Below are 17097 nucleotides of genomic sequence, written 5' to 3' on the forward strand. Positions count from 1 at the left end.
TCTGTCTTTAACCATTATCCCATTTTTTGCTATGGATCATTAGTTCAACTAAATGTTAGTTGTTGGTATGGACAAAAGAGACAATTACTTCTGATCTATATTTATAAATACTTTAGGGTCTACACAGGTGTCATTGCCTTGGAATCTGAGCTCCAGCTAGCTGAGGCAGCCATTAAACTGCTGCTGACATACAAGACTGTGGTCTGAAAAGGCAGCAAGTGAACCTTGAGCTGCAGAGACTGGAGTTCTGTATGATGACCACTCCAGTCAGAGACAAGGGAGGCCCAGGAGGGACTATCCTGCCACACACATTCTGGAAAAGTCCCAGCATGTGGGACATGGAGGCACCTCAGCTGCTCAGTGGGAATCCAGGTGGTATAAACATCTGATTTGAGTTGCCTGAGCTCTTAAACAGATTGTGCTTCTCACAAAGGAATAAAGTAATACATACAGTCATCAGTGACCAAAACTCCAAACGAGTACTTGCAGCCTGTGTACTGCAGCACATTCTAGTATGCAATGACAGTTGTGGTTGCCCCACATGAGGTCTGAGAGTGGGAGACTAGGAGGGATTCCCCAGCACAGAGGGAGGGAGACAGGCAGGAAGCCGTGCCCTGGAGGTCTGCACTTCCAGCACACAGGGGAGTACAGGTGCTGCCAAATTTCAGCATTGGAAGAACTCAGACATTGTCTGCCATTCTGAAAACTTGTTTTAATTTACAAATAAAATAAATATAATTAGTTTAAAGTCACTAAAGAATATATCACTGAACACTGTTGTTTTTATTATAATTCTTAAAAGCCTGTACTAGACCTACCAAGTAGAAACTACAAAGTTCACATGCATCACATCAACCTCCCACAGGAGCATAATTAGATGGTTTTATTCTTTGTTTTCTGTGATTTTTGTTTTGTTTCCACAATTCACTTGGTTTAAATGTTATTAATCTAGATTTGCTGAAAAGGTCTGTGAACCTTTCAAAGAATCTGGTCCAAGTTCGGAGTTTGTAACAAAACCTGAAACCAGGCAAGTTTTATGTGGTTTTGAATTTCATTGTAAACATTTCACCTAGATGTTGAAATAGGCTCCAAGAAACATTCCCAGTTTCAAAGTCTATGAGAATTTCCCATTCAGAAGGATCAGGACTGGTGTCATTTTAAACAAAGAGTGGAATTCAGCCATGTACAGATGAGCCCAACAAGGCCTTCACTTCATCCTAATTCACACCTCAAAATAAGAACTTAATATAGTATGTAAGTCTTATGTTGACCTTCTGCACAGAGATGAATGTCAGCCCATACAAACATATGCTGCATGCCTATTGTTTCAATCTGGGCTATTTTAATGTGGCAGAAGCCTGAAAAAAAAAAAAGGGATATAAAATGAAAATACTGAGGTTAATGCAATACAAAGATTGTTAAATACATTCTTTATTGTTTAAAAAGTTTAAAAAACACTTGTGTTTATTGACTAATGCCTTATGGTAATTGCCAGTTGTTGTTTTCCTACAGGTACAAGTCACAGAGCTCTGTAACCGAGCAAGAAACTCATCTTTCTCTTGAGAGAAAAAGTGCATAGTGCCATGGTTTGGGAAAAAAACAATAGGAAAAGAATTCAGATGCATAAAGCAACAAAGACAAAAGAATCCTTTTTATGTTTAACAATATGATTTTTAGACCAAGCTCATGACCTTGAGATCGTGATGACTTAGTGCCTGATGCTGGCTACACTAGCAGAGGCAATATGCTGTGCTGCAGATTTCAGCATCACAGACTTCTAAATGTAACTTGTGTAGGTGGGTCAAATTAGGGAATACCAGAGGCTACTGACATGTTGCCTGCATTTGGAGCAGTTTTCTGCTTGCCAAGGCGGCTGCCTAATACCCACAAGCTCTCGCAGAAGGGACGATGAGCAGCTGTGTGCACAGGCAATGGGCTGACCCAGGCTCTGGGCTCGTTGCTCAGAGCCACCTGATGCTGAGGGCAGCGAAAATGTGTCAGAGGAGCATGGTGCAGACTGGACCACAGCGGGTGCTGTGCCTGGGTGTCGCCCGCTGGCTGCTCTGGACAGCTGTCTAAAGCTATTTCAATAGACTCCTGTTGCTATAGCCATGTTGCAAGTTCTGAAAATAGCTCTCTACATCCCAAAATTCAGTTTAACTGTGTTTTCCTGTGTATGTTTTGTTACACCTGGGACATATTGGGAAGCAAAAGCAGTATCTGCTCCAAACCAGCTCCTTGTTTCAGGACACTTTTGTTATTCCACTGGCAGTGCTCTCCTTATGTAGCAGTAACTAGAGTTATCCCCAGCTGTCCAAGTGAGCCAGGAACACCTTCCATATTCTTAATAAGCAGAAGTCTGTCTAGCCCTTTTGCACTTTTTATTTCCAATCTTTAGGCACAGTTTTGTCACACAGGCTGGCTACAGCCTTCCAAAAGTGTGAAAGGTGCCTATTTTCACCAGCAGGTAAAAATCATTTTGGATTAACTAAATCACTGCATGGACAACATCAACCAGACAGGCCTTCCTGTTCTTTCTTTTCCTTCTCCATTACCCGGGTAGGATAGGGACTGGCTGACAGCTCACAGCAGCTTCTGCTGGCAACTAGTTCAGAGTTTTATTTAGGCCTACTATATTACTGCAAAGGGAAACAAACGGGAAACGAGCCTATTCCCACTCCTCCAGATGCTAATCCCCTGGGACTGGTCTCCCCTGCCTCCTCCAGAGCCTTAACTGTCTCTACATCTTTCATTTTTACTAAGAAAATTTAATAATTCTCCTCTATATCCAGGACGGACAAACAACTCTCCGAAGCCATCCTTAGCTCTACAGCAGGACAAGGAAGAGAGGAAGTGAAACCACTCCAGGACTCTAAACCAAAGCCCAGGAACAGCATCCGGACAGCGCGGCTTCTTCCCCGTTAGAAGGTAAAAATGCTCTGATAGTCCCATCAGATGCAAGCCCAGGAACGTGGATCTGTCTCGTGGGAAGCTCTCACTCCCCTTTGCACAGCTGCGGTGCCAGGGAAGCGGGCGCGCAGAGGTGTGCGGGATGGAGCGGGGACAGCAGCGTGCTGGGGAGCCCCGGCGCACGGAGCCCCGTGTGCGAGGGGCAGGGCCCGCTCCGCGCCGGCCGCCTGGCCACCGCACGGCTTCCCTGGCAGCATGAGGCGGCTGAAAAGCCCGTCTAACAGCCCCCCCGGGGAATCCCTCTGATGCAAGGGGAGTCCCCGGCAGCTGTGGGCCGGGGTAGCTGAGCTGGCTCCCTGCCATCCCCCGCCGAGCCGGGCTGGGAAGTGCGGGGAGAGGGAGGTGTGGCTGCCGGGGCCCCTCAGCCATTGCCGGCTACCGGGATTGCCTCTCCGCGGCTGCTAGCAGCCGGGCTCCGGCGGGCAGCGGCCGGGGCTCCCCGGGAGCAGCGCGGGGCCGGGCCGCGCGGCCCCGCCGCCGCCGCCGCTCGGGCCGGGCCGGCATTTCCACCCCGGCCATTTTCCTCGGGCGGGAGGCGGTGGCGACCAGCGAGCCCCGACGCCGCCCGCCCGGGGACGCGGCGCGGGAGCTGCCGGCCAGGGCAGCCGCGCAGGCCGCTGCCGGTCGAGCCGGGACGCCCCACCGGCCCCAGGCGGGGAGACGCGGAGCGGCCGCAGCGAAGCGGAGGCGGCCGCAGCCGGGGGGAACCTCCGCCGCCGGAGCCCGCCCGCCTGCCCCGCGGGCGCGGGCTGGTGCTAGGCCCCGGCCCCGCGCCGCCGCGCCCGAGGGGAGCCCCGCCGCCGCCGCCGCGGAGGGAGCCCGCTGCCCGCTGTCCCCGTCCCGCCGCCCCGGGGAGAGGGAGCGGAGCCGCGGCGCGGACACCCCGCCAGCCCCCGCGGGAAGCGGCGGCCCCGGCGCGCAGGACCGCGGAGCGCCCCCGCCCCCCGCGCCGCTCCCCCTTTGAAAACTGATCTTTGGCTCTTCGCGTGAAAGTGATTTGAATTTGGCTCGGCGGCGCTCTGCGCAGGCGTCCAGCTGCTGGCATGCTGGCTCCTTGCAAAGCAGCTGTTTTGGGTTTGAAATTCCAACATGGCAGAGGCTGCAGTCAGTCTTCCCTTCAAAAACTTGGAATGATTTCAAATCATAGGCACCTTCACTTAACCCGAGCCCCCATTCATCAGCAAACACATCGGATCGATGCTACTCTAACCTATCGGGTTCTTGTACCAAATCTCCAGGTAAGAGAATATTTTTTTTCCCTCCCCCCCCAGTCTCCCTACCATCGTTTTAAATTTTATTAAATCTTAAAGATCTCCGACACAGCCGCGTATTAATTGCCTGTTCGTGCCCTAAATATTTTGCCTAATTTGCGGTCGTTTTCTGATACTAAGCACTCCGGTCTGCTTGCCTGATCGTAGTCTGGAAAGTACAGATATACAATCGCAGTGCATGGTTTTTCCTCCTTGATCATTGCCAACAATAGTAGGCAGATTAAGAGTTCGCGATTGCAAGCTCTCTCCCCACTTCCTCCTCCTCCTCTTAATTGGATTTAATTTTAAGTTGCTTTGAAAATAATAAACTGCAGGTAACGCGGGTCTGGACATTGAGGCAACTAACTTCTGACCAAATAAGTGCAAATAAGAATCTCGCAGAACAAAAGTTAGGTTTAAATTGCTGTGTCTTGGCTGGTGGGGGGTGGGGGGGGCACGAATATGTCAGAGGAGCTGTTGCAGTAAAATGTAAGCACATCATCTTGGAGGGGGTACAGCGTGGTGGGCGTATTGTTGGCTCAGGAGGGAGAGAAAGATGTATAATTTAATGGTATATACAATCCACTGATCCTATTACTATCCTCCCTGGAGCTCTTGTTAGTTTCAATGGGAGTGAGTGAAATTGACATGGACTTGCATTCCTGGTCATGTGCTTTTTTTCCCCCCTTTCTTTCTTCTCTTGTGATCTGAGATCCCCTTTTTGTTGATGTTGCTTTCCCACTTAATTATATGCATGTAGGTTAAATGAATACCTGACGAAAGGGCCCACGTTTCAAGGCAGTGACATTTGATAGCTGAGAGGAAAAGTGGCTTTAATGAAAAGCAACCTTTGGAATTCCTGCTTGTGAAAAATCCAATTCAGCTTTTTGTGCTGCCAGCAAGAAATGATCAGTAGCACCAGTGTTTATGGTATGTCCGTTTTGGGATCTACTTCCTTTGCATCTAAATAGCAAAGACAAATTTAAATAGCATGATAACGCACCGAGGACTCTGCATGCAAATATTTTGTAATAAATACCTAATGTTTAATAGTATATTTTCTTGTGTATATATAAGCATTTTTTTCTCTTGCTATCATTTGTTTATCGTTTCTGCTTTGATTATGGCACTAGTTTTGTCCATTGTATTGATCTCAGTTGTAAAACCTGAAGTTGCATGTTACCAGCAGTGCACTATACACACCACTGAACTCCAATGGTATGTAAATTAGTAAAACTCGGCGAGTGGAGAGGGCAGAAACGTGTAGCAATGAATATATACACCTACACATCTATGTGCTCGTACATACATGCCTAAAATGCATCTTTTCCTTTTGCAAACTAATATTTTTTTAGTAGTTATTTAAACTCCAGCTGCTTTTCCCTCTCTTACTTTCAGCGTAATCAGCTGCTAGAGATTCTAACTGATGTGGGGTGAGGGAATGTTTTGCATGTAAACAAACAAAATTACTGTTGTGGCCGAATGCTTAATACGATTTAATAAGGAGTATTTTATGCTCAGTTTACAAGTGTCTGGTTCACACTGCTCTGCTCTCAATGTTTAACAGAATGAAATAATCAGGTGCTTTAACTGGCATTATTTTAATGGTCACTCTCCAGATCCCCACGCTGCCCCTTCCTCCAAAAAAGTCAGATAAAATGGAGCATGGGGAATTTCAATAGAGCTCCTTGTGGTGAAGTAGATGCACCTTTAGGTATGCAGTTAAGGCTAAGGAAGTAACAACAAAAGTGACTATTAGTCTGTTTTGTGCAACCAAAAAGGGGGTATGTTCACTTTTAATTGTGTGTGATAGTAACAGATAAGGATGGAGAGAGACCCTAGGAGAGAGAGAGCGTGTGTGTGTGTGTGTGTGTTTGGGATAAGGGGGAGGTCTGCCGTGTGTGGCTGATGATCTCTCGTAATAACATATCTGAATGCAAAAAGAAATTGAGAGACAGTTGCACAATGTACACTCCTATTTTGGTGTTGTAGGTGACTGTATTGCTAAACATATCCCAGGTGATATATGATGGAAATGATCTGATTGCATTTTGCATTTAGAACTTGTTGACTTTGGAACGATCAATAAGGCAACTGTTTATTTTAGATGCACATAATTTGCTCTGAGAAATGTTTTAAGGAGACGAGCAAGCAAGCGAGAGCGGAACATTTTTTTTTTTTTTTTTCCTAGAGCTGTTGGAGCAAATGTGATTGCCAGATGGGAGATTTCCCTCTGTGATGTTAAAGCTGTAATATATATTCAGAGCAGATTGGACTGCTGCTTGTGATGAGGAGGATATTACATTTATAAATTTTAAATCGGGAATCGGACAGTATGCTGAGAGCTGAAATTGGATGGTGTGGACGGTTTGGACTGTTAAATGCAATTCCCAGATAATAATAATAATTATAGTAGCAGTAATATATGTATGTATAATAAACATGATACTATTAGGCAGCTATATATATTCTATGGTGCTTAAGTATATATTTTCAATATGACTTTTCTCTTTCCTTGCTTCCCTTAAAATGTTAAGGATTGAGAGTGATTGGGAGGGGGAGTTTAAGAGCCCACTGTTAGGAGAAATCAAATGTAATCAGGTTCCTGTTTGAGGAAAAGTTTTGCTAAAATTCTTTCTGCAAATTCATCTCTTTCTGAGTTTTTGTTTTGCCCATGCATGTGGCCTGACAGTGCCACAGTCCTGAAAGACTGGGAAGTGGGAACTAGTCACACTCGAGCAGCTCTGCTGTTGCAAATTAAAAGTGTGTTGTGGTCAGGAAATGAAAGCTACAATGTCTCTTTTGAACAAGTCGTTTATCAAGAGAAACATCTATCAAGCAGTGACTTGTCACATTGATCCTCTAAAAGTTAGGTCCGAAGTGGAAGCTGCTTTGATGTTTTTGATGCCAAATTTATAAAATTGAGAAAGCTGGAGAGAGTAGGACTGATTTGCACTTAGAAATTGCTCTGCTCTGGGCGTGACAAAATCATCAAATATCTCTGATATAAGAGCTGGTAAACTAAGGAGGTATCGGATCTTCTGCCTTGTTTTTATTTTCACATGGAAACTTTAGCTTTGCCACACAGGCAATTTCTTTTCAGGCTTCTAAAGATCCTGTCTGTATGACTCTCTGCATTATTTCGTCGGGGATATTTTCTTGCTTAGGAATACATCTGTTGCTTCCAAATGGAACCTTTTTTTGTTGTCTTTCTGATGGTATTTATAGAGTTCTGCTTAAGAAAGCAATTTTTTTTATCTCCTCTCAGTCTTGTTTCTTCTTCTATTTGTAATCTCAGTTTCCACTTCTCATCCCTGTGAAACAAAGTTTCTTTTACTGCCAAAGTAATGTTTATAGCAAGTAAGATACATTTGAAGATATCTGTTAGCACAACTTAAAACATGTTAAGAGTACTGCTAAGTGTCTCTTCCCCTTCTCATTCTCTTTTTCTGTCCATTTTTAGCACATGAACCATGCTTTCATTCTCAACAGGAGCAGTGTATTTCAAATTGAATGTAAAGCTGAGATTTCAAGTAAAAAAAAATAGAGACCAAAACAAAGTCTAAAACTGACGTTTTATCTTTCTCTATTTTCAATCATCTAAAATGTTTAGCAACTTTACTAAAAAGTTTTTCATTTTACATAAAGTTTGTGTTTGGATTATAAAGGAATCCCTTTGAAAAACCAAGGGTTTGGTGTTTGGTTGTTGAGTTTCTGTTTTCTGTGCTTTTTATTTTTTTGGCTAGGGTATGAGTGAAATCTTCCTTAAAGCAGGATGCTTTGACTTCTTTTCTTCAATGTCGTAAATGAGACTAACACTGCTTATGAATACTTGATAGAGACCCATTTGAAAATAGGCAGCAAACAGCAGCGTGGTGGGAGTTTTGGTGAGTGTTATAGTTGCTAATTAATCATGTTTGAAATGAAGGAATCATAGCATGGTAATAAAGGCTCATTGTTGTTTGATGTTTGTAACAGGATGTGACTCCTACATGAATCTGGTGGGTTTGGAGGTTTTGTTGTTATTTCCTCCCGTCATATTAAGATACCTTCACTATTAGCTCAAATTGTTTCTATTCATTGCAACATTGTGAAAGTACAGGAATGTTTTCTTATTGTAGCATCATTTTGCAAATATTAAGATTGTACTGTTATTGATATTTTCATCATACAGTTCATGGGAAAAAATGAGTAGTCTTATGTCATTAGCTGTTCTTTAAGCTTTTTTATAGTTAAGCATTACCAAGCATTTTTTTCTGGTTTATTTTCTTGATATAAAAAGCCCTACTACTTTTATTTCTTATAATTGAAAAATGGCACTTGATGAACTTTTGTTCCCTACTTGCTTATGTGTATATAGTAAGGGATAGCAACTAAAAATATATTCCAGAATAGTTTGTATACTAGCCCTTTAAAAATTGAACTGTAAAACACTTGGATGGTGTTTTTGTTTTCGTGGTTTTGTTTCTATTATGGTTCTTATTAGATGTGTCGTCTTTGGACTTTATTTTTCACCTCTATTAATAACTGCTATATACAATGGAGAGAGAATCTCTTTCAAAATACAAAGCTTTAGTTTCAAAATTTAATAAGGCTATTTTCTGCTGCATGAGCAAGGTTTGGAATCTGCTGTTGTTTAGATGCTCAGTTTACTTTTAAAATATAATTCATAGAGGAGAATTATTCTGTATGGTTCCTGTCAATAAGTTTATTCAATGAATGAATACAAGAAGCATTGAATATGATTACTGATCTTTCTGTAGTCCTAATCATCAATTAATAGGCTTATCTGCTTGTTAGGAGTGGATTTAATGGTACAAAATCAGCATGAGATCTGTCTATATGAAACACTTGTATGTTGTTTATGACAGACTGAGTTTTGATCTTGCATCCCCAGATCTAATAATAGAAATATTTGGCTCTTTGCCCTCAATCAATATATCCGTTAACAGAAAAAACTTCACACAATACTTTCATAAAGTGCTGGATGTATTGATACCAAGTTGATAAATTTAATTACTGGGGTTTTACATTGATTCATTGATCATATGATTGGAGGAAATTGTTCTGCAAACATTTCTGAAGTATTGAGGAATATTGTATGTCCATAAAGGTTGATTAATTGATAAATCAGCATGTTTTTTTCTTTTCAGTTATTGATGAGACATAAAAATAACTGTAAAAATAATTTGGAATAAGCTAATTGGAAATTCTCATGTGTTACTAACAGAGCAGATGAGAAGCAGTACTATGGAGGTGAAAAAAAATGAAGTTTGAAGTGGAATTGTGCCCATTGTGCCCAATCCTTAACTGGTGTAAAAAATATTTAGCTGCAAAAAGATAAAATAATTTACAGTTCCCAGAATCTGGACCACGGTGGCTTGTTTGTTTGTTTTGGTTGTGGTGGCTTGTCTTTTTTTTTTTTTTTTCTTTTTTTCTGGTTCTGTTCTTTGACTCATTTGAAGCAGTTTTAAATTAGATATTATGGATGTATGGAATTTTAGATAAGCATCTGATCCAAAATGAATAGTATAGCTATAAAAGCAATTTGAAGAGTCGTAAATTCAGGATTGCGTATCCCTGATATTGTTGCAGAGTATTAAAATCTTGCTGCTAGAGATGCTATCCTCTAAGTGAAAACTTATCTTCCTTATGGGAAAGATGACTTCAGGGAACTCTCAGCTGGGAAAAGGCCCAGAGTTTTTTTTTTTTTGTTTTGGTTTGGTTTTTTTTTTTTTTTTTTTTTTTTTTTTTTTTTTTTTTTTTGTTGTTGTTGTTGCTAAAATAATAATTTTTAAAAATCCAATACATAGAATTAGTTACAGGGATATTTTCCAGGTGAAAAACCTTACGGGAGTACTTGGCTCCATTTCGGTGAGGTATGCGACCTTTTCACCCTATGTCAATGATATTTTTATAGAGTGTGTGAGAAATGCGAGTATAAAGAAAATTCCTTAAGATCATTCAATTTTTATTTTTTCCAAAAAAAAAGAAAAGGAAAAAGAAAAAAAAGAAATCTTTCAATCAAAACAACATATAGATCTCCCTTAATGAGACTGATTAAACTGTATTCCTTTAAAGGATAGTAGCTAATAGAGAAAATCAGAGACAACCACTTGCCAGATGTTACTGTAGGTTCGACACATACAGTCTTACCCTTCAAGGAGCAGAGAATCCTACACTGGAGGTGTAATAGAGGTCAAAGGAAACCTAAGTCTTTCAGACCTTTAATAATTGTACCTGTCATCCCCTTGATTGGCATGTTAAAGAGAATGCATATATTATATTATGTTTCTTGGAAGATAATTTGCAGCACTCTACTAAGCACAAGTGGACTTCACTACTATTGCTTCTAAATACCTGTTGGGGTTGGCCCCACTGTGAGAAGTGAGAGGAAAATGGAAAGAAAAATAGCTGGTCAGTCTTGGTTACCAGAATCTTGAGAAACTGGGGGAGAGATCGGGCTTTGACAGGTCAGTCTGAGAATGGGATGAATACAAAAAAGTGTAATCTGCAGAAAGCACCACTGATTAAGGGCATACGGAGATGTCTGCAGTGATGAAAATGTGGAGTCTCTGCTTTCGTTTTGCCGAGCTCTGTTGCTATGAGGTATCGGCACACACAGAATGTTAATAACAGTATTGCGTGTCTGTTCCGATAGTGCTTGGAACGGTACCTGTCAAACATATCATAACACTCAACTATCTCTTTAATCATATAAGCAACACTCCTTACTACAAAAGCTATTGTATTTATACAATAGAAAGAACAGCCATACATTATTTGAATAATGGACTAAAACTTTGTTCTTTAAACCATTTTTTTGCAGAGGGGAAAAGTTTCATGTATCTTGGCTGTAATTAAAAATAATGCAGCTACAGCTGACTGTCATGCCACTGGCTAAGTTTTATTTTTTTTTTCTATAATAGTCTATTAAGTGTGTAGTCTGATATGCCGTGAAATACTGAAATAGCAATTACCAGTCATTATTTAACTGTAACTGAGGAACTATTTTCTCAGTTCTTTTATAGTGTAGCTACTGCTAGCATATTGTTAGTTAAATTTCAAATACCCTGAAAGGTATGTGGACAAAATGCTGAGATTATTTTGGTATGATTACAAATTTTGGTGATGTGAAGTACTTTTTTGTTCCAGATTCCTTGAAATCATGTATTACCCAGACTTTCTGTTGCCCGTTTTTAACCCTTCTGTGTTCTACTTTTCATCTGTTCTGTACTCTTTGTTAAAGCATGTGGCTCACCTTCTGTAGGTGAATTGCTCAACGCATGAAGATGTATGCCACAGTTTATTTTGTGTGATATTTTAGAATGTATGCATTTGCCATGCTAGTTATAGAATGGTGATGATAAATTTGTTTGAGTAATATGTATCTTATTTGCATTAATACTTTAACAGTAAGAGCATACTGTGGTCAAACTTCATGAACTAAGATAGCGGTCTCACATCTAATTAACCAGGATCTGAATGAATGATTTTCTGATACAGGTCACAATTGAAGTTTTTGTTTCTCTTCTTCAGTGTGATAAAATGCTTAAGGGACACATGAAGGCATGTTTGCATAACTCCTACTAATCTGAAGGGAATTTGTAAATGGATATTGAGAGGAGATGGGAGAAAGGGCTGAACCTGGTGGGTCACAGGGGTTTGTGGCAGGAATCTATCTTCATGCTTTCATTTAAGATGTTTTGGGGGTTTTTTGCCTGATTTAAAATAATAGCAGTTTGCCTTTTAGTATGTTGGAAATAACACCTCTATTTTTGTCTGAGATGTTTTTTCCTTTTTGTTTCCTCCATTCTAGCATACAAGCAAGTAATTAATAAAAAAACCATTTATACGGTGAGCTTGAATTATCACTTAATAAAACTTAAAACTGTAGTGTTACAAAGATATTCCTAGACAGTGCAACTGATTTTGTGTGCTTGTCTGCTGGAGACATGGTGAGAGGAAGAGCCAAAAATTACTTTATATTGGTGAACAACAGCAAAGGGTAGATGGGAATGATAAAATGATATGCAGAAATTATTAATCCATGACAATAGTATCAATATTGACATTCAAAATATTATGAACTGATAGCCCTACTGTACAAACTGCTGTGATAGCTGTGCTTTTAGGTGAAACTAGCTATTTATATGCCTTGTGGCTCAGTGTGGTCATGTTGAAAGTATGAACCTACTCATCACAGATTCTGAGAAAGTGCAGGTTAACATCCTCTGTGTTCTTTAGACCTATCTGATTACTTCAGCCTCCTGTGTTGACACAGAGAAAGAAACAGCTAGATTCTATGCTGGAAGAATAAGGTTTGCGAGCACCGACTGATATTAGATATCCCATTGTGATACCTAAACCAAATTTTAAAAAATCAAGCATCCTTTTCAAGTTAAACTTGAGAAACAGAGAAAGGAACAGCAAAGATGTTTCTGAACACATTTGAAGAAGCACCATTTACTTTCAAAAGAGATCTTTCCCATCACTTGTGGATAGCTCCACCATGAAGAGCAATATCAAAAGATCTCAGAAAAGTAACTATTCTTTTATGTCTTTGGGAACTCAGATGCTTACAAGATTGTTTCTGAGAAAGAAAAGAATTGATCCTATTTTCAGTCCCTTGTTGTTGGCATTTGTGGACCACATGACTAGATACAGTATTGTAGAAATATACTCTTAGTACGTGGATACAATTCTGTTTTCCCTTGCAGCTCTAAAATAACAATGCAATGTGGCCATATGAAAACTCAGTTTGGACAATGTTTTTATTAATTTGTTTTGCATTCTATGAAATTGTTTTATTTAATATACATATGGAGTTTGCTGAAGATCTTTAAGTTTAATACTTAGGTCATCTGCATTATTAGAGTAGAGAAATTAAAATTAAAACAGTCTGTTGTTTTTTGTAAAAATATAAAAAAGTCACCAGTGATAATTTGTGAACTGGTTATCTACATTCAGTCTGATGATGTTTAAACCCAAACTGTTGGGTTTAAACATCATCAAATTTGAACTATAAGCATTCCGTTATTTTTAATATGGAAGAAAACTATAAATTTATTAGCTATTCAACTAAATGAACACTTGATTTACAAAATTAAGTGGTTTTGTGTTTACTGATGTTAGGTCTTTATATCATAAGGCTTTATATTACCTTCATAACTATAGTGGTACTGTATTGAGCATACAATAAATAAGCAGATATTTTATTTTAAAGATAATAATTTTTCATGTGTTCATAGAATTTCTTATAATTTTTTATTTCTTGCTCTTTGCCTTCAATAAAAGCAGTAATAAGTATATTTTGGAAACTGTTCATGCTGCAATTAACCTTTCTTAATCATTGATTTTCATTTTGTTCTTTGACTTTCATTCATTGTATTTCATACTCCTGTCCTGTGTAGGCATTCTTTATACTACAACACTGATTTATTTTTCCACTTTCATTTTAAAAAACTTTAGTGGTAACATGAACCGTGATGGGTAACCATGGTCATCCCATCAAGCAATGTTATTCAGATTAATGTCAGTAAACCCTGCATAGCAAGGGGAATGAGGCACTTGTCATTATTCAGCCCCTAGCTTTGTGTGGCAGTCATATCAAAGGCACACCTTAATATGCAGAGAACATATTTGTTGAAACACATGGTTCAGTAAATATCAGAAGCCTTTGTTTTTTAAAGTTAGATATAGGTAAAATATATCTCATTGTGTGCTTATAGAGACTGTGAATAAACAGTGCCTTAATGCATGACATTTTTAAAATTTTCGCTAGTTAGAAATACTCAGTTATAATTCAGTTATGTTATCCATACAGTACAGAATAACAAATTGACACTAGTATTTATTTGGAGTGATAATTTTCAGCATTACTTAAGGAAAGATGCTTTGTTATTGAGTAATTAGCAAACACCATCCCACCCCCACTTCCCCAGGAAGTCATCTGCTTAGAAATTGTAGAATTCACTACTTTCATTCATGACAGGCAAGTCCTTTTTGGCTGAAGTGACTGTTCCTCTCTGTTTCAGAGCATTACAACAGCTGCAGTTTGAGCTTGAAGGGTCTGAGTGGCCGAGATAACATCACAAATAGTATTGCATCTCAGAAAGTGTAATTCAACTTTCCACTTTTGGGTACTTGGTTATCAGAAGCACTGAGTCCCTGCAATTTCTATTGACTTTGGATATGCAGGTATGCAACAAATTTCAAAAGCTAGGTGTTATAAGGAATTTCTCCAGAAAATGGAAGGCATTAGCTTTATTGGTACTTCTTAAATGTTCCAGTCTCCCTCTTGAGTCACTAATGCTGTATGATAGAAGAAACAGAGCTTTTGATTTTTCTTGGTGGTTATAAAAACATATTTTAAATTCATCAGGACAAAAATACATGCATTAATAAAGGTATAAGGAATGATTCATTTGTGATTTTGCTCAGAGGAAACTTTAACCCATTTGTTACTGTGTAGATATTCCAAGGAACAAAATGCAGAATAGACGATGCTGTTCTAATTGCAAAATCTTCCTTAGTTATCTTCTCCCTCTTCCTGATCCTTCTCCCTTCCCCCTCCCCCTCATGGCTTTTTTAAACAATTATGGGCATTGTGCTCCTTAATGGTGCATAGTTACTGTAAAGATAGATGTCCTCAAATAATGAGTTTCTAATAATAATCAGAGGCACTTAGATTAAACTGGTTTCATATAGAAACCTTACAGTATGAAACGTACACCTAAAATCCTGTGATATATTTACAGGAGCGAAGCCTATTTACAGAAAACTAACCCAATTTTGTATCTGTGCATGTCTTCAGGGTGGGGGCAATGGAGGTGTATTGACTGTGTGTGCCTACGTTTTTGTCCACCTGCTTTAAAGACTACAGAAGATTTTTTTTTTTAGTACAGATTTCTATTTTGCTTTCTGATAACAGAATATGTTTTAAAATCACAACACACTAATTAGCTTCTGTGTTTACACTGGAAAGCTTGCATCCCTTCAAATGACTTTTACCCGCATCCTCCTTTCGATCTGTTGCTTCCCCCACCTCCCATCCTCCTCCTCCACTCCCTGTGAGGTTTATTACATTAGATTTGTTGCTTTCTTCCTTGTTCAGAAGTTCTGAAGGCAAGTAAATGAAAGTGCTAAGTACAGTAACAGATAATTGTTACTTGAAAGAGTTGTTGCTACATTGGTTGGGAATAGTATCTTTCCTAACAGGTACTGAATCAGCGAGGGTGTACAATAAAAAGAGCAAAAAAGTTTAACTTATTGTTTAGAAATACATATGCCATTTAAATGGAAACAAACCCCCAAATCTCCCACATACCTTTTGGGGTTTGGAGAACAAAAGCTTACTTGTATGCTCCAAATTCCCCTGGGCCTTAATTTGCAATACCATTATTTAAGCCTGGCTGATACAAACCCATTGCAGAGAAATAGAATCTCTCCTTCCTGGCTTTTCAAAGCCATTCTATGTCCTCTTCTCTCTGCCTACCCACATCCCCCAGCACCCCCTCTTCATTCCCAGCCTCTTGGTCTTGCCCTGCCACTGTGAAACTCTTCTGTATTTGAAATGTAGTCAGCAGAAAAGTAGTGAGCAGTTTTCTAAAACACAGAAAACTGCCATTCTGCATGGTTTTACTGACATCACTACCAACACATATGTAATTCTATCTTCTGACTAAGAGGAAGTCTATAATCACTTTAATATCTGTTGTGTCCTTTACCAGGTGACCTGTAGTAGTTTATTGTAAAGATAAGCACCCTGATATAATAAGTTATTTCTTCTCTAAATCAGATCTTATAGAGAATACTAACCATAAAGTGAGGAGAAACTTGTGCCCACTTAACATGCTCCTGGGGTGCCAGGATCTCTGGATCTCATCTCCTGGGCACAGTACTGGCATTGTCAGATGCTCAGCTGGAAGCTATTCTGGAACAGAGCTGGTTTTGGGTGTAATCCCTAACAGCTGAGTGTAAATACAGGCATCACTGTAGCTTGATGCACCGTTGAGTGCTACAGCTGTATTTATTTTGCTGCTAATAAAATGGCAGCCTACTTTGTCATTATGAGGCTTGTCTTTTTGGAATAGCAATTGAGATGTAATACTGAGTGTTTGAGTTAGTGGAAGGAGCTAAGAAATAGATGAGCTGCGTCCCTGACTATGGGTGGAAGGATGGTGAGTAATACGTGTCTTGGCATGGCATCTGCCAAAAGCATTTTTCTCTTCCCCCCCACTACGCTGTTCTAGTTTTGAAAGGTGTAAGGTATTCTAATAAGCAAAGGGGGAGAAAAAAAAGCGAAAGGGAAAAAAACTTTCAAGCAAGTCATTATAACACATCTCAATGACCGTGCCTCACACTTAATTTAATTAGAAGACAACTGCACTGGAAAACTGGTCATTTTAGTCGTAGTTAACGACTGGTTCTCTCCTACCCCCACTCACTGATTATATGCCACACTGTATAATGTAATTTCTACAAGAAAATTCAGTATAAATAGGTATTGTGTAGTTACAATAATGAAGTGTTCATGAAAGGTATTAACTTATCATTTAAATATGCTTTCAGAGGAGAAAATAAATATTTTTCTTCTGGTGTTTCTTTTTTACTATATCAAACAGAAAAGAAAACTGGTATCACAATGGGATATTTTCTAAATTTTTAAACAAAAAACTGACTGCATAGCTAAGAATATGTTCATTATGTGGTAAGAAGGCACTGAAGGAACTGAAACCTTGTGTGTGTATGTTTCTTATAGGGTGACTATTTTCAGAAGGGATTGCTCTTACGTTGTAAAATCATTTACTAGTGTATCGTTTCTGAAATAGTGTGGGTAGTTCAATGCTGGATTTCAGGCAAGAAAGTTTCCTAG

At 39.6% G+C, this 17097-nt stretch overlaps 1 protein-coding gene across 12 annotated transcripts in view; it reads left to right on the forward strand.

Moving 5' to 3' along the window:
* Nucleotides 1-3603: 3603 nt before the first annotated feature.
* The window catches only part of FIGN (fidgetin, microtubule severing factor), a 102321-nt gene continuing 88827 nt past the window's right edge, over nt 3604-17097 (forward strand). For 2 of the 12 annotated variants that reach the window (XR_010369322.1, XR_010369321.1), the window contains exons 1-3: nt 3604-4208; nt 4981-5150; nt 14258-14420. Coding sequence is in view for 1 of the 12 variants with exons in the window: in XM_064434684.1 (XP_064290754.1) it covers nt 5126-5150 (25 nt within the window). In the remaining 11 variants the exon portion in view is untranslated. Of the gene's footprint in view, nt 4209-4980; nt 5151-7966; nt 8108-12039; nt 12078-14257; nt 14421-17097 lie in introns of those variants that run through there. The other 10 variants (XM_064434688.1, XM_064434682.1, XM_064434687.1 and 7 more) reach the window with 9 other exon arrangements.

This window comes from Passer domesticus, chromosome 10, assembly GCF_036417665.1.
Source record: "Passer domesticus isolate bPasDom1 chromosome 10, bPasDom1.hap1, whole genome shotgun sequence".
NCBI classification, from domain to species: domain Eukaryota; kingdom Metazoa; phylum Chordata; class Aves; order Passeriformes; family Passeridae; genus Passer; species Passer domesticus.